We start from the raw sequence: 23863 nt of genomic DNA on the forward strand, positions 1-23863 counted from the left end.
TTCAACCAAAAGGGTTTTTGCGAAGTTTGTCTAAAGAAAGAAACTAAGACTTATAGTGACGACTATATTTTAAAATAAAAATAAAAGTACTTTTTCACACCTAGATGGATGGCAAGCAGAGTAAACCACACGTCCCAGAGGGACCAATAGTGGATATGATGACAAAAAAATGTTTTAATGTTTAACCGTTTTTAACTGCTGTTTAATGTTTAATTTCTTATACTGCACTGTAACTCTTATTCTCGTATTTTATGTTTCATTTTTTTTTTTATCGTTTTTATGTAAAGCAGTTTGAATTGCCTTGTTACTGAAATGTGCTATACAAATAAAGCTGCCTCGCCTAAAAACTGATTAAGTATTTTTGGCAAGTTGTGTGAGCTTTAAAGAGCATATATAATACAGAAAGTTCTACAATGCAATTAAATCACAATGCAATTACTTCCTATTCTATTAAGTATTAGTGCAAATGTACCTGCTTTTTGTTTTGTGTTATTAGTAGATCTGCACTAAACCAGCGCGGCGGGGCTCTTACTTTACCTTTGTCTTTGACTTTATGCAACTATAATTTTATTGTAATTAAATCCGACATTCCTTTTTCTGAGCCTTTTAGCACCGTCCACGATATAAAAGCAAGGAACTGCTCACTGATTACTGCAATTTCAACTCCACATTATGCTCTAGCTGTGGAGAATAAAAGCTGCGTTTCAATGTAACATATGCAACTAAACTCATTAAAGCGACGATGGCTGCATTAATGTTTACCTTTGTAAACAGGGCTCATAAATGAGCACCGCAGTTTAAGGTTGTTCTGAATTTAAAAGAAAAATGTATTTAAGCAACATATGAAAAGATTGATAAATGAGGCCAAATGGGAGCTGACATACCACTCTTTATATTCTCTCAGACCATGTGATACAGTGTGATGCGTTGAAGGTCAAAAGCAAGACATGATCTCAAAATGAGAGATTACATCTCTCACCTAAATGGCCATGCAGTCAGGTCCACCATTAAGCTGATATTCCTAAGGTGTAGAACAGGCTATTCGTGGTGAATGTAGGCTTCCTCCAATGCTCTTGATTTTACCTTTTACACATTTGGCCAGACAGGTGTTGAATTTTAATGCATTATGAGTAACGATTTGATGTTACTGTGTTGGCAGGCTTTGGCAATGTTCATATTTCCAGCTAATTACAGGAGTGTGAGGAAAAACATGAAAGGCTTGAAATCGGGCGGCCTCCGCTGGTGCTATAGTGTACACCAAAACTATTGATTGGTGTTGTTGTAGGGTGGCTAATTAAGTGCCTCTCCTCTTGCCACTGTACCCAGAAAATGATCCCAGCGCACATTAAAGAGGAACAGGCATTGTTGAGTCTATCAAATGCCTTTTTTGAACTCCCTTTTAATAAGTGTGTGTGTCGGTGTGCAGCAGTTTCCGATACATTATACAATGTTTAGTGTCAGGCACAGGGGCTATAATAAGAGAAGAAGGGTGTTCTTTCATTACTTATTGAACTCTCCTCATATCCGAAGCACTCATTAGACACGGTGCAGACATATGCCACGACTGGGAGGCATATGAGGAGTCATTTGTAAAAGCCCAGAGGAGCTCGGCAATGTCACAGCCAGTTCATTTGTCTTCCGCGCCTCTCGCAGGTTGTTTGGACGTGTCGTTTGTGTCAAGCTTTTCTGCTACTCCCTTTGGGAAGGAAATGAAGCTCCGAGGCTAGCCGTGATCCTAGTGTGAAACACAGGCTGTTTTTAATCAAGCGGCAGCCCCGCTATCAGCCATCACAGTCCGACCATGATGTTCTTATTAGGTTGACAGAAGCTGACTGATACTGGCTGTGGGAGCAAAAAAGATTCATTTTCCTTGTTGCTGCCTCTTCTGCTCCGCTTCCACTTCTGCATCTTTATCAAGGAGTTTAGTTTGGCTGTGTTTTTCTTCAACTTTTCCTCATAAAACATTCTGCTCAGTGCGGAGAGAACGCTGTTTAGATCGATGCCTGCTATCCAATTGTTAACTTGAGTTGCTCCTGAGTCAAGTGCGTCTGCATCGGAGGCCCTCGCTGACACAATAGTTGTGTGTCAGGACGGTCTTGGCATCTCTTTATTGAAAGGAGCTCGTACTTGTGCTTGCTGAATATTTGAATTAGATGAATATTTTGAGTATAATGGAGGAAAAGTGAATACATTATTTGCTTGAACCTTTGCTTTGAGCTGAAATCTTCCAAATGCCCTTGAAACATCAAAGGATATTTAGCTTATATACAGTATCAACTGACCTTCTAAAATAAACTCTTATACTTTACAATTTTCGGCAATGTAGTTTGATATTAGTTACTTCTACCAGGTGAGCTACCCAGGCGCCCGGCCATGATGTTTAATGTTGAATCTTTGCGCTACTTTAGTCTCCGATGTGAAGCAGTTACAGCACAGCGCCGTCTCACATCTAGTCCGTCCAATTTCTGTGAGAGTTGATGGAAATTCATTTTTTTCCCCAGTAGTGACATATTATAGCTAAAATAAAAAACTGATTATTTTATATTACTTTTTTAACCAGGCAATGTAGTTTCAGTTTAGTTTTAGTTTTTCTTGAAGGTTTAAAGTTTTGTTTTTTATTTGGGCAGTGGTGGCCTAAAGGTTAAAGAAGCTTGTGACCGGAAGGTTGTCTGTTCAATCCCCAGACCGACAGGATAAAATCTGGGTGGCGAAAGTGAAAGAACAGCGCTTTGTCCCTCCCTCATTACCACCACTGAGGTGCCCTTGAGCAAGGCCCTTAACCTCCAACCGCTCCAGCGGAGCTGCTCAGTGGCCAGCAGATCAGACTGGGGTTGTACTGGGCAGCTTCCAGGTATGAATGTGGAACTGTGTGAATGTGATCAGGGCGTTTCTGCAAAAGAGAGGTTGTCTCTAAGTGAACCTTCCCCTGAATAAATAGGTTAATAAAAATGTAGTTTCAGTTTACCAAAAATATTTTTCACTGCTTATTTTCGTTTTCGTTTACTCTAACAACCCTAGAATGTACAAGGCGATGCAACGGTACCCTGACCGCTCTTGATATGATAAGCGGCAATGAACAGAAGGATATCTGCATTATTTGTTAGCGGCTGTTTCCTCCATAAACCTTTTCAAAGATGTCAAAGTCACCCTGAGACAGTTAGCGAGTGAATAAGCCGGTGGTTGGGCCGACGTGCAGGGTGCGCAGCCACAGAAGCTGAGCCTTTTTGCAGATCAGGGCCTTCAGATGTGAGAGTTCTAAGGAGCTTGATGTGGGCTTGTTCTGTAATCCCCCCACCTCTCCCAGGATCGTTTGCATCCATTTTTCATCAATCTTTGTGTGAATTCTTAAGATATGAAAAATAGGCCCAGGGCCAGGCTTTTGAAAACTCTTTTTTAACTCTTCTCCGTGTTCTCATGCTGAGAGATCGGCCCTGCGTTTGAGGACCAAGGAGCAATAATTCTCCCTCTGACAAGATTATTCTATGCGTGGCTTTTTTTTTTTTTTACATTCAAATATTTGTTAATGATGTGTATATGGGCAATATAAATAGTGAATGTTACTGTGCCTCTGTGCCGCCGTTGATCCTAAAAGAAGAAAGATAGCTTATAGACATTCACTAAATGAGATTACCCACTGCTTGGATTGTAATTATATTCTACAGAAAGAGGGCTCAAATAAGGCAGAATCAAATAATGTAGGTTCTCTGATGTATTATATGGTGCTAAATCCATTGATCCAAGTTATAATTTTTAATCCATGTAACATACAGTACTGACACTGCCATAAAGACATATTGGTTTTATTTCTACAAGCTACACATGTATAATATTTGAGTCTTTGTTTCACAGTTACACATATCGTCTTTAGGAGAACAAATTATGAAACATGTACCTTTTTCTTGGCATGACTTTTGACAGTGTGAGATCTGTTTTTATCTTTATTTTCAACTGCAGAACCTACAGTTTGCTAGCTGAACAGCCTTTAAATTGTGAAATTCTAAAAATACAGGACTGTACACTAGGAAAGACATGCAGGGGAAGAAAAGAATCACCCTGCTGATAAATGACAGGTTTTTATTTTAAAGAATCAGAGCAGAAACCATCACAAAAGATACCCAAACAATCGATCTCTGCCTCCCTTTTGGAGCAATTATGTTTTTACATACTTGGGCCAACTTTGGACGATAGTTGGGGCCTGGCTACGGTCTGATCAATGTCAACTCAGTTCAAATTCAGTACAGTCATTTCACTATTTAGTGAGTTTTTTCCCCTGCCCCATCGAGTCACACAGCAAGGGGAAAAGCTGTTTTCCCCTCTGGTGAGCTCCAGCTAATGAGCTCAGCTTAGCTGTAGGTGTGCATGGGGCTGCTTGGAGCTGCCTGTAGTGCTTCCACTAGGTGCTGGATGGAGCCAGTGGCTAGGAACATAGCAGCTCCGAACCTTCATGCCCCTTAGCTCGTTAAAACTATCTGACAAATAGCAAAAAAGGTTCCAGAGCTCTCTGGGAGCAGTCAGCAGTTTTCATGTGAAATGAAATGAATAATCTACCTCTAAGGTCCAATATTGTAAAAATGGAGATTTCTATGTCTTTTTGATTATAAAGAAGGTCAAGGTGCTATATAAATACTGTGAAAGTATCAAAACGCTCAAATCCACACAGCCCATATTCAGAAACTGTGCCTTTTAAACGTGCCGTCAGGACTTCCGTATGGTTGTGATGTCACAACTTAACTATATATAGGTAGAAAGTGCAGCTACAGTGTTGTTACAGTCATTCCCCGGCTGCAATGGCGGTGCAGGGATGCTGAGAGCGAAGATGCGGAAGAAGAACAAGATCTGAAACGCAAGTATGAAACGCAAAATACAAGTAGCTTTGTGGGCGGATCTCGGGCACGGTTGCTATTATACCGGCGGGATAAATGAGTCTTGTGCCCAACGCAAATCTAAAATGGGTTGGTCTGAAGTAGCTAGGTGTGGTTTGGGCGTAACGTGAAAATAACCAATCAGAGCGTCATCTCACATTCCCTTTAAGAGCAGGCGCGCTTGTTCCTTGGCGGATTGCTATTATGACGGCGGATTTGCCTGGTGCACGCCAGCGGGAGCTGTCTGGGATGCGGCAAAGTAATAAATGCCCGTCTTGTTGCTGCGGCCTCTTGGGAGCAGGATTGCTGCAGCCATGGAGCGTGGGCCTCCAAACGCACCTGCGCCTGTTGTGCCCCTTCCTCTTCCACTAACTCCATCTCCGTCCACCTGCTCCATCAGGAGCGCATCGCGCATTGCCACTCCCGGACCCTCAAGTGTCCAATCCCACTGTTCAACATCACGTCTCCTTAAGTCCTCTAATATTTCCTCATTTATGTCATCAACACATCCATGATTCATGGAAATGTTGTGTAAAACACAACAAGCCACTGATCCAAACACCTGAAGCGCATTTTCAGTAATATTTTTCCTTGTAATTATGTATGGTTTGCAAAAATGGGAACTGCTGCGTCGTTTAGATGAGGGAACCAAAGTGTATGCGCACGCTACATTATGGCCAAGCATGAGCCCTAAAATAGCATCTGAATAATGCGCCACTGACTTTAGACCAGGTTTTTCCTGGTCAGTGGCGAAATTGTTTTCTGAAACTGCAAAATAGCACCAGGGAACATTTGCGCCTGAACACGCCTCCTCTTTTTGCTGAACCACCCCCGGGAGCGCAAATACATTCCCTAATTTACCAACGTGAGTCTGTGGAGGGAAAAGTCCGCTGTGCGTCGGGTGCAAAATAGGAATGATACATGTGTCGGTGTACAAGGTCAATTACGCTGGGTGCAAGATAGGGTCCTAAAGCATGTAACCATGTTCTAGAAGAAACCCAAAATACAAGTATGAACCTGAAAATAAGCAGAATATGGGACCTTTATATACACATTTTAAAGAGTGTGGACTGCGAGAAAAGACATTTTTAATTGTTAAAAGTTGTTTTATTTCATTGGCAAGAGATGTTTATTAAGAGCCTGAATTTACCCGTTCAGAGTCAATGTTCACGTGATACTGAGACATGATTATTTACTCAGTATTACAAGAGCTGTGTAACTGGCCTGGAATTCCATATTAACCATACTAAGGAAACAGGGCCTGCTATGGCTCGTCCCCACTCTTCTACTTTCCCAACCCCGGGGACTGTTATTCCCTCAGCTAAGCCTGTAAATTACACCCTCCCTCATCAGTAGCTACCAGGTTCTGACCCGCCTCTTTTTGTAATTAACCAATGCCAAATGGTTAGCACATTGCAACACATCTAGCTTAGGGTGACCAGATTTCCCGGGAACTAAAACCGGGACACTTTGCGTGTGACTGTAGTGCTTGTGCACGCACATGCTTTTTAACGTGAACATGTACCAGCCCAGGTCAGACATAGACACAGACAATAACTTCATTATTTTGATCGTAGGCTCCTCATCTAATGATAACAATGTTTTTTTCCTTTTGCAGCAACAGCCTTTTTCAGTTTAGTGTGAGATTTATGTTGAGATTTTTGTGGTGTTATTTATTCCAATAACATCAAAAGAATGAAAATGATTTATTGAAAATTTTGAGCATTAAACACTTCATTTCCTGCATTCTGGTGAATTTTTATGCACCTATTTCTACCTTTTTCTGACTTAATGTATGCTGCAAATATCTTTATGTAAAGAGAAACCTAGATTACAATCCGAATATAAAAACATAATGGAATTTATTGCAGTAAGGCTCTCAGGCATTCTGTATTGCTTTGATCTATTTTTTTCTCCTTTTGGATCGATTTTTCTAATTATATCAGAGTCAGCACACATGTAGCCTAGGCATCATTTACTCTTCCCTCCTGTTTTGCGTCTTTTGTTGGGCAAGTAACTTCCTTAATATGCATATGACAATTATTCACCTCAATGATACATTCATTCATTTTAATGTATTAATAAACCCCTGGACTGTAATATTTCAGATGTGTTTGAGCAAGATTTCTGCTCATGTCCAAAACGTTTTGCACATTCAAAATACAGTATATCTGTGTTCTCTGTGATTTGGAGGAGTCGTGATATTTTGATAAAAATAAAGTGATAATCGGCTATTACAAGAATAAAGTCACAATATTTCAGAAAATAATCTATACCTGCACCATAGTCTGCTGTGCATTACGTGATTGCTCTGATACGGTAGATCTCAGACCTTCTGACAGACACAGAGGCCAGTTTGGGTCTCTGGTCTCTGAATGAGACAAACAGTTTAGCTAGAGAAGTGGCTGTACGCTGCTCTACATCGGAGGTGGAAACCCGAAACTACTGCAGAAATACACGGAGCACAAACACAACACATCTGTCGCAGCATGTCCACAGCTGAGCGCGTCCTTTATAAACCTGAAGCTGCCCAGCATTTTACAGAGAGTGGACACTAAGCGACACAGGTCTGCTTCAGAGCTCTGTGTGTTTGAGACTGGAAACATCACGCACAGGAACTTCAAACTAAATCATTAGTATTGCGCTCCTAAACTTTTTCTTGATGGCATCAATGTATTAGACTGATTTGGCTATGATTCCTCCGAAAACACCTTTCACAGCTTTCCTCACGTAGAGACGGTTGCTAGGTGATAGCAACAAATACAGCACGGTCGGACCCCGCACGTAGCTGCCCGTTCTATTCGCCTCAGAAAATAAACTGGACAACGTTACATTCGGGGCTACACTCAAAACATTCGTGGCTGAAGCCCCGGCAAAATCGTCTGACGCCGCTCCTGGTGTAAATGGGGACATTTTAGCGTCCCGACAGGCTTTTGTCGGGACTCGGGACACGCAATTCAAAATCTGGACCGTCCCAGTCAAACCAAGACGTCTGGTCACCCTAATCTAGCTAGCTTACTGTACAGCTATGATTCTGGAAACATGCCTACAATAAATGTGATTTATTTGTCAGAATAGTCCTCCGATTTAAATAACGCCTCCAGAGATACCCTCCTGCCACTACTCGGGTCAACTGGAGAAAACTCCAATGGGGAAGAATTGGCCTGGCACACTGCAACTGAATTCTGAAAGGCAGCAAGTACAAGTACAAGGTGATACTAATGACAGGTTGCTAAACATACAAACCGTCTCACAGGCAGCAGAATATTCCTCCCAGGATGCCAAGCAAACGCAACTAGCTTCCAGGCAGCCTAAAGAATGCCAGACAAATGGCAGATACAGTATCTGACACAAGGCGCAGCCATACAGGGACAGTCTGTCAGGCAGCGAGATGAGAGTTTACCCTGCGAGGCAGCCAGTATCACCACACTACCTGGAGGGCTGCTTAACAGCGTGGTACCAAGTATGAAGATGTATTTCTTACACATTTCCAGTACAGAGCACTTATTTGTATTTCAAGACACACGCTTTGCTGATTTGCTAATTCAACCATGTTTTACTGGACTGCTAGCCTGGACCTACCAGACTCTGGTCCATTTCATTTGTCCAGAGAGTCTGGCCACTCTCCATTGACAAGTGTTAACTTCCTTGAATGTGGGTACTCTGTTGAAGTTTAAAACTATTGGCCCAGAGCCACTCTGGATCTGCCATAACCAATCGTTAACGTTTGGTCGTGACTCATGACGTCGGCTTAGCATCGCTAGCATTCGTCTTAGCCAACTCCTTCACTGCTAACGGAGCGAGCTGGAAAATCAAACTGTTCCCGAACCCCGTGGGGAGGAGCGCCCCAACATCACGGCCACCAACACAACTCGGCAAAGATTGTTCTTGCTCGGGCTTTAACTTCTGGATATTCGGCACCATTGCCACAACGCTTCGCTCGCATCTTTCTCCGCTGCCATTACGGAACTACAACTCAAACTAGTGCACGTCACGACCTCAACGTCATCGTTCTCAGCCACTCCCTCTGTTCGCTGATTGGATCGGTAAAGATTTGGCCGGAGAATATACTGCAAACCCAGACGATGTACTGAAGGAAAACGAAAATTGAGCGGAAGTACGTAGGAGGGCGAAGCCAGGCTACTGGACTGCGGCTTAGTTTATAAAAGAACATGACAACTAAACAGGATTACAATTTCTACCTTGAGTCACAAAAGTAATGAATAATACTAGGGCTGTCAATCGGTTAAATTATTTAATTGCGATTAACCATATGATAGTCTTCCCGTCGACCATGCGGTAGTGTGGTCTGTTTTGCCTGTTTCTAAAGCATCAAATAACAAATTATCACCCGATTCTGTATTACATCTTCTTAGCCAACTTCATTCCAAATTATCACCACTATAGTTTTAAACTTTTTGGTCTATAAACCTCATTTAAATTAAATTATACCTAATTTAAAAACTCAAAACAAAAAAAACAACAGAAATTATAAATTATTTTGACTAATAATTAAGATCTGAAGAATGTTTGTTGATGGATAATCACAGACAGTTTCGTGTATGCAACCATCCATCTTATTTTTGGGCAATTTGGTTGAAAGAATCCCATATTTTTTATATAGAAACTTTTGAAAACTGGTCAAATTTGACCTCAGACTGAGGTTCGAACATGAGGGTCAACTCGTGATTTATCCCAAATTAATCACACTTTTTTTTTTATCTGTTCTAAATGTACATTATAAGGGATATTTTTAATAATGCGTTTTTAATGCTAAGTGGTATTTGAGACTCGACATACTCCGGCGGTAACTCAGTTCACATCGACAGTACATGCAAATAATTTTAGCCTTGTGGAGAGAACCATCTGGAAGGGCTTTAAAACTGAACTTGCTTTTCAAAAGCCCCACTGCCTGTGCAGTGCTGCTGCGCAAGAGGAGAGAGGGGGAGAGACGTCAGCGCTGTAGGCCGAGGAGCCGTTGTCTGCATGCATGGGAATGAATTACAATACAATATTTATATTTGAATATATTATGAATATATTTATAAGTTGCTAAGAGGGTCTGAAAAGTCGGCGTATCTAGCGAGAAAGTTGCCATGTTGACAACCCTGTCCACAACATAACTACAGCATCACTTCCTGATTTCCCAAACTACGGAGCGAAATCACCCAGCGCGTCCAATCGCGCATCCAAAAAAATTAGTGCCGTTAAAAGGAATTTAAATAACAGGAATTATTATCGCGTTGTTTTGACAGCCCTAGAAAATACATTATACAACATAAGCAAGTCATATCCTTCAAGAATCTGCGGTGCATATGTGTATTCAAAGTACCCACCAGCTGGATGAATTATTCCGTGATTGAATAAATAAATAAATAAATCAAGCCTCCACCAAGAAATGTGAATTTATTACAGGTGTCACTGCTGTCAATTTCTCTGTCCTGGCCGCATTAATGGCTTCAGGGACTGGAGAAAAGTTTTGAAATGCGTTAAATGAGGCACCTTATTTGTCCTTTTTTGGTCCAACAAATACGCACAATCCATCAGGCTGTCGAGCATCGTTGTTTGAGCATCACACTTCTTGTGGAATGACCTGTCAGCTTCTGAAATTTATTTGGTCTTATCTGCAGCTTACCTGTGATGTTGTGAAAACAGGGACTTTAAATCTTTCTCTCTGCCATCATGACAAGTTGCCTTGACCCCTTATGCAAAATTGACTTCTAGAAAAACAGGAATTTTTTTTTCTTTTCACATCTGCTCCACTTGCAATGGAACACAAATACCATAATATGGGTCACAGTCATGTTCAGCTGGAAGAGGAAATAAGCTCTGATAAGGAGCAACTAAGCATGCAGCTGGAAAACAATTCTGTTATTTGAATGGAATGTAGACTTGTATAGCTGTGCTTTTGCAGGTAAAACAACAACACATTTGATAGATTACCTTATTGTACTCTACAAGCAGCAATATTAGAGTTTTACTCGATCAGTGCACCCTAACAAGATTTGACTGTCATTGCCGAGCTTTATTAGCACAAGGACAGTGTAATATGCAATTTGCTTCCTTGGTATTAACGCCACATGCCGAGTGATAACTTCATTGAACTGCATAGATAAGCGTTGTATAACATTGGGTATAGAGATCTAACTTTCCCACTGTAATTGGACTTGATGATGAATGGCATTGTGGGTCCTAATGTGGCAGTATGGTTTCATCTTGGGCCTTCTGGCTCTCACTGGCTATTATCTCCATCCCGTGGGGATACATTGTGTCTGAGCCTTTGTTGGCTCTGCGCAGTGGAGTGGAGGACCTAATCTATTTATCACAGGGTCTGCGTGACCACCTAGCCAGGCTGCTATATCGGATCATACCAGGCTCCCCTGTGCTCCTCCTCAAGGGAAGGAGGAAGCCGCCGATGTTACATGCAGCTTCACACCTGTCAAACAGTGCTGAGGTTGGTCATCCCTGAGGAATGGAGCACAGAAGGCAACGCATTTAAATGTGTTTCTGTGTCATGGCTTCTTTATCTGGGATTTTGTCTTTTTGCCTCAGAGGATGTAATCCTTAGCATTTAGTGTTGGAACGTTGAGGGGATAAATCAATTACGCGATTTAAACAGGAGGTATTATAGAGACTAAGAATTGTCTGGTGTTTGGATGGATTTTCTGTAGTTTGAGATGTTATTGAAGCATGGTTGAAGCATGAATCTGGGACTCCTTACTGCTTCGCCAACTTTTTGACATGATGAAATTGCATCATTGAATCACAAAATGTTGAACCGCCCCTCAGTGTGGTGTCACAACTGAAAACCCCCCAAATGAAATTCATTGTCTAACTTTTATAATTCATGGTCTGATTTAGGTTTGTAAACTGTGACTGTAGACATACTGTAGAGAGCTGAAGGCAAATTAGAACATCCCGGTACAGGAGTAAGAATACCAGAAGTATAGAAAAACCTTAACCTCTTTTACATTTTTAATTATGCAAACAGCATATATTGCGGTTATCGCCAGGAATGCTAAACATTTCAATGTTTCTGTTTTTAGTGCATGTAATGAACACAGTTTCCCACAAGCCCAAGACCATTGCAAGCAAGACTTAACTTGACATGTTACGTTCTGTTGTTTTGCAACCTTTTTTATTTGCCTATTTGTCATGTTTTTTTAATTGATTTTTATTTAGTCTTCTCTCTACTATGTCTTTTGTCTTTTTGTTTGTATCTACCCACATAGAGATACATACTGTACATGCACCATAGATAGCAACTTCTCACAAAAACAGAAAAACATGTTTGGTTTCTAGGTATAGTTACATCCAGGGACACTAGACACGTATCATTACAAGCATTGTTGGAGCGGAGTGTACAGAGAGCATCCCAGTTGAGGGTTTGAGCCTAAGCAGAGGCAGCAGTTCACATTTAATCAGTGTCATGAATGTGTCATTTGCCTCCCATCCTCTGCTGCTTTCCAGCATGGCCTACGTGTGTACACGGTTTGATTTGGCGCTCATTACGCACACCACACAGAGCAACCGAATCTTGAGTTTTAACTGACGTTTCCATGGCAACTCGCCACTGAACGGGAAGAGGTGAGGTGCGCAGTGTACTTTGCCTTGAGTGGCGGCTCAGATCCCGATCACTCTCCCATGGCTCAGTCAGGAACGGGAGCTGGAGCCATTTATGGAATCCACCTCCTACAGCCTCCGCCAACACAGTCCAGCCAACAGGCGCAGGGAACATTTGCATGCGTTGTACTTTGTACTCCACGGGCAACGAAACCCAGCCACAAGATACGCTTTCATATCCAGATAGTTTGTTGGTTTCACCCATTTCTTTCTGGAGCATTTGCCCTCATGCTTGTAGGACAGAGGAGCTCGTCATACGTTGAAGATGGAAGCCGAAGCGTGTGATTTATTTCATTCCTCAGGAGAAGGAACTCAATTCCCCTACACGGTGTTTGTTTACCCTAATGTAGCATTAAATCCTATCAGTTCAAATACACATTGATGTATACTAAACACTTGCCCAGTGGTCATGTAAGTGGTCTGATGGAAATCTGTAAACGTTGCTGTGAACTGCAAGCCACTGACTTCTCATCCTGACGACTGGATGCAGGAAAGACAGCGCCCCCTCTGCGGCATAGTTAATGAAAACACCATCTCCTGTCACCGACACTCTATCTCCAACATAATGGACCTTTGGTTATCAATAAGTGAATGTCCTGTGGCGGTGAAAATTAATCTCTGGTGCCTAAAATGCATGATGAGATGTGTGAATTATTCACAGCTTCTTTATCTGACTGTGTGTCTGTCTGTCTGTCTGTCTGTCTGTCTGTCTGTCTGTCTGTCTGTCTGTCTGTCTGTCTGTCTGTCTGTCTGTCTGTCTGTCTGTGTGTGTGTGTGTGTGTGTGTGTGTGTGTGTGTGTGTGTGTGTGTGTGTGTGTGTGTTTTTTTTTCTAGCTGGGAAGTGATGCGGTTCCTACTGTCAAACCTGCGCTGGTGGATGGAGGAGTACTGCTTTGACGGCTTCAGATTTGATGGTGTTACCTCTATGCTGTACCATCACCATGGCATCGGTAAGGCTGGTTTGTGCGCATCTCGTATTTCAAGACTGGGTTGTGTGTGTGTGTGTGTGTGTAAAGCATGTCATCCCCCTCTCCTTTGAAACCCACAGTGCAGTATGAACCACAGACTGCAGAAGCTTAAAGAATAAGGCCATTAGGCGTCTGTGTTGAGAGGACTGACTGATCCCAGCCATCATGTGGGGACATTTCTGATCTAAACAGCTTGTTTCAATTAAAGAAACATAAGGACACTATAGTGTTACTGTTGCCTAATGAGTTAACTTGTCTCTAAAAATGAAAATGTTCATAAGGCTCGGGATAAAAAAACTTCACGTTATGTTATTTTTTTAAGATTATTTTTGTTGGCTTTGTATGGCCTTTTAAAGTGATGGTTCGGAGTAATTCACCCTAGGGTCCTTTGCACCATGACCTCGAGCCAAACACCCCCCCAGAAGCTTTTTTCACCTGGGTCTAACATTGGGCGAGTTAGCGTAGAGTAGCGTTAGCCGCTGAATAGCTTAGCGCGGGGCTAATGGACCCACGTTTGTATCTCTTAAATTACCCCACTAATAATGCCGAAATGATACCAAAGGTCTACACTAGTATATATAGGTTATGCACTCATAAAACGATGGATTGGAAAGTTTGTAAGTACACCAGAAGTTTATGTAAATAACACTTGCCTGCTGGCTTCTGTTCTCTGCTGTTGTTGTTGCTGCTGTGAGACGAGTGCTTAGGGACATCTACAAATTACAACACCGAAAAGAGATGCAACAAAAATATTTTTTAATTTAACTTATTTTTTAAAGTAAGTGCTGTAATATACCTAGCAGGAGACAAGTAATAATTGAGGTAAGTTTGGAGACATTACCTTATTTAATCATTAAATTAATACATATTTTTGTTGTATCTCTTTTCGGTGTAGTAATTTATAGACGGCCCTAAGCACTCGTCTAACTGCAGGTAGCAGCAGCAGCAACAGAGAGCTGAAGAGAGCAGGCAAGTGTTCATAAACTTCTGGTGTACTTACAAACTTTCCAATCCATCGTTTTATGAATGCATAACCTATATATACTAATGTAGACCTTTGGTATCATTTCGGGCATTATTAGTGGGGTCATTTAAGAGATACAAACGTGGGTCCATTAGCCCCGCGCTAAGCTACTCAGCGGCTAACGCTACTCTACGCTAACTCGCCCACTGTTAGACCCAGGTGAAAATAGCTTCTGGGGGGGTGTTTGGCTCGAGGTCACGGTGCAAAGGACCCTAGGGTAAATTACTCCGAACCATCACTTTAATTGACAGGACAGCTAAAGATACTGCAGGAAAGGGGAGAGAGAGAGGGGCATGACTTTCAGCAAAGGGCCGCGGGTCGGAATCAAACCCGGGTCGCTGCCGAGGACTCCCAAGCTAGAGGCCGCCCCTCAAATTATGTTTTATAAATAAATGTAGCTGCGTGAAACACAAAGAAATAAGGATACTCAAAGTCAGAACAGTCCCTATACTGGAGCCTGATTGGTTGAAAAATCCTGTTACTTAAATGAGGTTAACCTTTTGACTGATGTGTGTAATTTTTACATGCTACAATGTTGTCTGATTGGATGAATTAGCAAGTATTCAGTGAGGGGAGCCAATTAAATCAACATAGCAATGCGCCAGCATAATTCATTTTAACACAGATGTAAATATATTAAACATTCCGCTTTGAAATTGTTTTATGAGCAAAGAAATGTATTCACGTTTGTCAGGCCTTCTGGGTGCAGAGAACGCATTTTGGTGGCCGAATGTCCACCTTTATTTAAAAAAAAACAGTTCTGTGTTTAATGGTCTTATAATTTCAGCTGGACTTGTAGACCGTTATATAGTGTTTTTATGATACATTTTTTATTGTTATTTTCTTTTTTTTAACATACAGAACAGAAACACAAATTGAACAAGAACAAAAACCCTCTTCCACCCCCCACCCTCTGTGGTCTTAAACAAACAAACAGAAATCACACCTTGCCTAGTCCCTCTCCTCTACTTCCTATGATGCTGTGAGGTCATTAGGACTGATACCTGTGCTGCTGCACCTTTCCACAGGTCTATAGTCGATGACTATAGACCTGTGTGCTGTAGAGAGCTCAAGCATAACTATGTCCAGAAAATACGCCAACCACTGTTTTATACAAAGCGAGTGTGGGGGGGGGGGCAGCGTTGAGCTCTCATTTTCTTGGTTGCGGTTGAGCCAGCTAGCCAAATTTTCTTCTCTCTCCCAAGCAGGTGTAATTTAGAGTCGTCATTAAGTAACAAAACAATCGGATCAGAAGGAATTCGACATCCTACCACATCAGATACAAAATATTATTTTAAAATGTAAATCACACATGTCTATTAAAAAGAAAACTGTGAATACAAATCCTGGGGACATCCTGGATAGACATGAAAAATGTTAACTTTACACAGAGCGCACGAAAAAGAATCCATGGTAATCCACAGTAGCAGTCTGTAATATGCGTGTATTGTTTTTATGAATATATTTGAATATCCTATAAGTACTGGTACGTGCTACTTTCCAATCTCAAAAGTGGCATCTTACTGTGTTCTACAGAAAATGAATCAATGACAGATGTCCTAGTACTAGAAAGAGCCTGAAATGAACCATATAACACACATAACATGTATGTCTTAACTTTAAGGACGGTTTAGACAGAGTAAGATATGAAGTAAAAGAGTAGCAGCCTTTAACAAAGAAAAAGTGAGGAATGAAGAACTTTAGAAGTCTGGGTGGATAACATGATGATAAGTGTTGACTGTGTGGGTGTTACTCCTCAGGCTCGGGCTTCTCAGGGGACTACAGTGAGTACTTTGGCCTACAGGTGGATGAAGAATCTTTGGTTTACCTGATGCTTGCCAATCACATCCTTCATACCCTTTATCCTGACTGCATCACTGTTGCAGAGGTAAAAACGCGCTCTACAACACAACACACCTGCAGCATCCCCTTCCTTTGCAATGACACTGCCCACAGCTATTATTAATTAAAAGCGCTTATTAGTGAGACATAGCGCACTTACGTATTCATTGGTGTAATTAAGAAGTAATGCAAAAAGGAAATGGGATGTCACTCTGTTTTTGGCCTGTGGTATAGGATTTTATCCCTTTTAATATGCGAGCTGTGGAGTGGCATTGATGTGATCTTGGCTGACTACTGGGAAAGAAACGTGTGCACACAAAGGGAAAATGTGATATGAAATGGTGTGATTTCTCTGCAGGATGTGTCGGGGATGCCTGCTCTCTGCAGAGGAGTGGAGGAGGGAGGACTTGGTTTTGATTACCGACTGGCTATGGCCATTCCTGATAAGTGGATTCAGGTAAGATGATTTACCTCTATTTAATCTAACATGTGCCCTCTGTTTTTTCGGGTTTTTTTGTTCTAGCAGCTTTAACAGACACTGTAGGCCTCTGCTCACCAAGAAACTTCTGTATAAGCCACAAATACAGTAGAGCCACAAATACAGCAGCTCAAAACAGGGATGAAAGACAACGGCAGTGACAGGGCATGTTAGGAGGCATTAAACACTCTTGTGCTGTATTACAGCTGAGCCTGTTGCTAAGCGTTTGAGCCTTTTTAAAGAAGCTTTCAAGTGTAAAACTTGTCTAGCAATATAGTGACACAAGGACCTTGCCCGGTATTTTCCTGGAGGAACCTGTATAGTGTTGTGCTCCAGTGTAACCTGAACGGACGAGGGTGGTTAATACACCCAGGGTGTGAACTACGGGGGAGCTAGGGGGAGCTCGACTCCCCTTAATAAGACATGGGCTCCCCTGAAAACGTGATTTGTGAAATTTTGGGGGGTCTCTGTGTGTAACACTGCAAAAATATCATTCATTCATGCATGACGGCGATTTAAACCTAATTCACTTTAGATAACTATACATTCTGTTGTTGTCATGAGCATCAAGGCGTGGCGGCTCATGTTTAGTACATGTTAACTCAAAGATTCGTAGAAAAAATATGCGAATTAATCGGCGCGCAAAGTCCTTGAAATCCATTGTGCACTTAGCATCATATAGCCATGGCAAAAAGAAAACAAGGCAGTTTAATTAATTTTGGTTTTACTAAGAAATTGTGTAGCGATGATGTTAATAGCACGACCAATTCACCTGCTGCAAGTCCTGTTGGCACACCTCCCGCCGGGGTGACAACGCAAGAAGAAGCTGAAGAAATAGCGTCCTCTATGGCTGAAGATGGAGGTTGTAACAGCTCATCAGAGGCCGGTCCATCCTAACCCTTTTTGCTCCTCTCTCCCGTTAAATTGGAACAGCCAGCAGTGGAGAGACTGGAAGAGTCCATACACATGGCTGTTTGTTAAGGATGGAAGCTTGGGGTGCATCGTTTAGGCCTAATTGAACGGAGGAATTCTAGTATTCTTCGGTAGCCTGAGTAACTTTAACAGTTGTTCATGTGAAATCTCAAAGACAGCCTGATGCTTTGTTTATAGACTATTTGTGGGGGGCTGTTTGCTGTTTGAACTATCAGTTCCTGTCGATAAAGTATAATAGGCTAAATCCTGTATAGTGCAAACACTTGTAGCTGTTATGTATAGTTTGAACACTGAATACACCTGGAACCAAATGTAACATGCCCAGGGGGAAATGGTACAAAGATTATCAACTGACCTCTGAAAGTTAGGAGTACACTATGAATGCTTATATCCTTATGCAAATTTCCTCTCTAAGTCTATACTTAAAAAATACACTCAGTGACAAGACAGTATTGCTATAGAATATTCCTTGGTTAAAGACTTTCTTTGTGAAGCTTATAGTCAGTGTTGGGCTAGTTACCTCCAAAATGTAATAAATTATAGATTACTAGTTACTGTCATTTGAGAGTAATTAGTTATATTACAATATAACGGTCTCTGAATTGTAATGCTTTACATTACTTTTGAGTTACTTTCACCAAAATAACAGCAGAAGTTTGACTTAGCCGGCAGCTTGTGAATTTCACCACCGGCTCAATAAAGTCTCCTCTTTATCCATACATCATACATTATTCATAATATTTTGTATAATTATTATGAATATGCAAAGTAACTAAAGCTATAAAAATAGAGAAGTAAAACGTACAATAGGCAAGTAGGAGGAAATTAAAATACTCAATTAAAAGTACCTTACAGTTGTATTGAATTACAGCATAGTTACTTTCCACCACTGATAAAATGCAATGATATTACGTGTAGCAAGCCTAAACATTAATTCCCGACATGTTTCTATGTGTCACTTTTGTAACACGTTACTCCCAACACTACTTATAATTAGGGCTGCACAATTAATCAAAATTTTTATTTGTTAAAGTCAAAATATGTTTCAGACCATTCTGAATTAAGTATGGTGGTGCTGCGGAGACAAATCCTATACTACAGACTAAAGAAAACATTTTTGTTTGGTACAGATGCTCGCCAAAAATCTTAATATGTTACATGATATATTACATATTACAAAAAATGTAATTTTATATTTTGCAATGAGAATGAATCATATCGCAATATCAGTCAAAATAATCGCAATAGATATCTTCCTCACACGTGCAGCCCTTCTTCTAATGTTGTAACTGTAACTCTACAGGAAGTGCTGTAGTTAGCTGCGTTCTAGCATTAGCATGCATCGGCAAAGGTGTTTTGGCTTCACTATATAATTTTCTGCTCACTTAGTGCAGTGTTTCTCAAATGGGGATACTTTGGAGGAATGCAGGGGGTACGTTAAATCTTTGGAAAATGTTTATTTAAAATGTATCATTCATGCATAACTCCTAAAATAATGATACACTATGATAATGAATGCATTTAGTGATACATTCTAAATATTTGAAATAAATTGAAAGTATTTTAAAGGTCCCATGGCATGAAAATTTCACTTTATGAAACTTCCACCTTCAACCCCATTCCCCACCCCCCCCCCTCAATAGCATTTAAAGCTACAGACAGAAATGGCACATACTAAGTAAAGCTCATTGTGGGACTGGCTCTGATGGTGCAGCGCTGTATTGTGCCTCTTTATATAGCTAGGAATTTTGTTGCTACCGAAAATGTTTTGTGCTGGTCAGGGGGTACTTGAATAAAAAGATACTTATTGAAAGAAGTTTGAGAACCGCTGACTTAGTGTATAGACAACAAACTGAACCAGGTTCTGAATTAATTTACACATTCATTGCTTGCTTTAATCAATTACATTCATTGTTTCAATAATACCAATACTGTACTATACAATAGAGTGTTTAGCACCCTGCTCCTATGATGGTGTTCTATAATAGGAAACCTTGCACCTTTTGTACTTAAAACACAGGTCAAAGTGCTTTGCATAAAATCATATTAAAAAAAGAACTTCAGATATGATAAAACAGTAGAATAACATAAAAAAAACATTTTATTAAGAAAGGCTCTGGCAGACTACTGACTAAGAAGGATTAAAGTGAGGATAGCATGTTTAGCTTCTTCCAGGTTCAAGGTAACACTTCTATTTCCATGAAACGGATAACAATAAATATATTTCTACAATCATCCGGTGTAAACAGGTCACATGAATTTCTTGACCTCTCTTGCTGTTATAGAGAAAGTGGTCTAACGTTTCTCTCTGCCCCCATAAACTGAGGAAGGTCTTTGTGCTTTTTCTAAAGCAGTACTAATTTATTTTTCCTTTTCTCCTTCTTAATCCTACCAACCGTGTGAATGGGAAGGTCATTATGTATCCCTTCAAACACAGCGTTATGGATAAATGATGGCAGAGACATAATTGTTATTTAAATTAAAAGCAATAAAAGCAAAAGAAAGACAAGCTTTCATAATGATAACTTAAAGGTCATCTAGTCACCGATCCAAGCCGAAATTTCATTTTTTTTTTTCTTCTTAAGTGGAGCATTTGAATGGGCTGGCAGTCAGCTTTACATTTCACTTTGATTCATTATTCAGTCTGAAATGTCTGTCCTTGGGGTAGGTAGCTTTACACCGTGGCAAAGCAAAGGTTATTTGTCTGCTTAAAAGCAATGCTCTGGTCATTTTTCCCAACCAGTTTGACAATGTGAATAATTGAAGATCGGAGACTTAACAACAAACCCTTGAGCCACCAGGTTTATCACCCTCCACTCATTTGCAAGTGCATAGAATAATTTCATCCATAATGAATTCAAGAAGAAGCGGGTCAATTATTTTCACTCTAACACTAGGAACAATAAGCTGTGAAGAAATATAAAAAAAATATATATATAATTTTAAATTGAAATTATTGGAATTTCCATGAATAAATTTGATGAAATGGCAATAGAGCATGACAGTTTGTAGTCCTAGAATCCAGACTTTCATTGAGCGGCGACCTCCCTCACCAGATCTCTAATGGCTTCTTTTCAAGCTTCAATTGTTTTTAATGTGACTATGTTCCAGTGTTATTTGTGTGTGGGGTTAAAATAGGGTAAATATGTGTTCATTTGTGGAGATGATTGTGCAAAACAAATTGAAAAAACAATTGCGTGTGTGTCGTCAGTCTTTGTTCACCTTGTTCATCGATTCACGGGAAATCCTGAAAACTCTGAATGGACTTTTGCCACAAATAGACAGCATCGCTCTACTTACAGATGAAATGTGACTTTGGAAACCCTGAAGACGAAATGGACAATCTTAAACTAAAAATAGGATAGGAAGATGGGGGGGAAAAAAGAGGGGTACAGAAGGTGCCTTGATCTTGCTTAAATTTTTTTTCATCATGTCTGTTTATTATTTCCATTTTAGTGCCATTAGTCCCACTGTAGTAGTGAAGAATTAAATATTATTTCACATATTAATCACATTGTCTTTTCATTTTAGTTTTGGCTATACTGTACGCAGGAAAAGCTTGTTTTAGAATAGTGAAGTCTCCAGTTTTCTTGCCTATTGTCAGAGTTTACACTTGTTCCATGTTTCTTCCACAGACTGTAAGGTTACCATCAGTCATGCTGTACAGCATCATGTGCAGCTCTTTGCTCTGCTCTCTTCCAGACAAAATGTAGCTAACGTGTGCACACTCAAACACAAAAACATCTCGAAAAACACCCACTGAAGTAAAAGACATTGAACAGTGTCCGCGCAAGCAGGGGACTATACAAAAAGAATAGTTTGGGCATGTTTAGTGTCCAGAACGTATATATTTTATATCAGAGGTCTTCAACGTTTTTTAAGCCAAGGACCCCTTAACTGAAATAGAGACGGATCAAAGACCCCCTACTACATATATTGTATAAAATGAAGTTGCATATTAATCTGGTCCTACAATAACTTTTAGGGCAGCCTAAAGCGTTTATAGATACCTTTTTTTTTTTGTTGCATAGAATACTAAGCTATTCAAATAGCCTTAAAATTGTTGGCATGATTTTATAAATCATGTTTTAATGTTAAACACATGTGGAACAGTCAATCCTTTGGGATGAACTGAATCTGTGGATGGCTACCTTAGTGACTAATAACATGCCTAATAACATAAGCCTATCATCAGTGGGGATTTATATTTGCTAATAATATGGAATCACTTTAAGACTTTTTAATTTTTGAAAAAACTTTCTAAAATTAACAATAATTTGGAGGCCCCCATGCAGTGACTCTGAGGACCCCCTAGGGGTCCCGGACCCCCTGTTGAAGATCCCTGTTTTATATATGTATATATAATATATATAATGTTAAGTCACATAAAAATGATGCATAAAAAAATATCCTATGGTGTAGCGGGGTTAGCTCAGTTGGTAGAGCAGGCGCACGTACTGTATATGGAGGTGTATACCTCGACGCAGAAGGTCGATTTCCTGTGTGTCATCCCCCTCTCTCTCCCCTGGTCATATCTATCTGTTCTTTCCATTAAAGGCTGAAATACCCCAAAAAAAATCTTAAAAAAGAAAATATAGATATCCTATGTACGACTTGCAGCAACGATTGCTAACTTAGAAAAATATGCTTATAACGATTGTCTTAAATATGTTGTATCATTAAATACCTTTTACTAAAGTGATATCATTAAATGTTTAACTCTTTAACAACAGTATTTAAATTCACTGGAAGCTCACAATGGCAGCGTTGATAACTTTAAAGCTATAGTGCGTAGTTTCTGTCACCACCATGAGGAATTCTAAGTAATGACATCAACACTGTCGGCGCGTCCACATGACGCAAGCCTTCCGTCGCACCCCCCCCCCCACACCCCTCCTCCACACAGATGCTAGTAGCAAAGGACGACACGGAGGATTAAAAAAACATGATGGACTCTTCACTCGAGTTTCTGCGCAGGAAAGTCGCCGGACGCCACAATCTTCTGAACATAGTCATACTGAGAAACACAGATCTAAAGGTTACACGCTAAGGGCCCTATTTTAACGATCTAAGTGTACGGCGTGAAGCGCTTGGCGCAGGTGCGTTTAGGGCGTGTCCAAATCCACTTTTGCTAGTTTAACGGCAGAAAAAAGGGTCCGTGCGCTGGGCGCATGATTCAAAAGGGTTGTACTTAGTGTCTTCATTAATTCATAGGTGTGTTTTGGGCGAAACATGCAATAAACCAATCAGAGATCATCTCCCATTCCCTTTAAAGCCAGGTGCGTTTCAACCTTGGAGCATTGCTATTATGATGGCGGTTTGCACTGTAATATTTGTATTTGTAATCTTTTGCATGTTTGTGTGCTGCTGTGCTTCCCTTTGTGTGTAACAAGCATAGTTTGTGCGCGCTGTGTATATGCCTAGGCGCATTTTACTAATTTGCAGTTAAAATAAGAATGAAATGCTGCACTATTATATTTCGACCAGGTTTTTGTTGTCAATGCCGCTGAACACACCTCCCTGTAAGACCAGCACGTCCATGGGCGCAAAGATGAGCGCAGGTGCTTTTGCTATTTCAAAATTTGCTGGGTGCAAGATAGGGCCCCAAAGCTTTAAATTGAAATATTAGTTATACAACATTTTACGGAAAAAAAACCTTCTCACTGCTCCTGATTTGATTCTTAAATCACATACATAATTGACACCAACATTTTATTTGGGCAAACATGGTGGACTTAAAAGGACTCTGAGGTGGACTCTTTATTAAAAGTCTATGGAGAGTTTTAACACCAGATTTAGTATATAAAATAGGTCATTAGCTGGGCCAACAAACTGTGTCAAAATGAACAGGGCGACAGTGATGGGAGATAATTTAACCACAATCTGATACAGTATTTATGTAAGATGATCACAAAAACAGTACCTTGAATAGCAAAATAACAAAAACAACTTAATATTTATTATCACTTCTAAAATTGAAAGGGTACATGTCCAGTCGTTACCAGCAAACGTAATAACACCATCGAGTGATGTGTTGCCACCCAGCACTGCTTCAGACTGGATGGGAAATTATGGGCGCCAAATATTCTCCGTCCTTCCACCAAAAACTGTTGAAGCACCCTTTAGCTCGGCA

General features: G+C 40.5%; 1 protein-coding gene across 1 annotated transcript in view; it reads left to right on the forward strand.

Annotated features, from left to right (window-relative positions):
• Window positions 1–23863, forward strand: part of gbe1b (glucan (1,4-alpha-), branching enzyme 1b) — a 152745-nt gene that overhangs the window by 57871 nt on the left and 71011 nt on the right. Inside the window, exons 8-10 of the mRNA XM_039821897.1 lie at window positions 13320–13435; window positions 16238–16365; window positions 16678–16776. Coding sequence (XP_039677831.1) covers window positions 13320–13435; window positions 16238–16365; window positions 16678–16776 — 343 coding nt within the window. The remainder of the gene's footprint in view (window positions 1–13319; window positions 13436–16237; window positions 16366–16677; window positions 16777–23863) is intronic.

This window comes from Perca fluviatilis, chromosome 2, assembly GCF_010015445.1.
Source record: "Perca fluviatilis chromosome 2, GENO_Pfluv_1.0, whole genome shotgun sequence".
In the NCBI taxonomy this organism is placed as follows: Eukaryota; Metazoa; Chordata; class Actinopteri; order Perciformes; family Percidae; genus Perca; species Perca fluviatilis.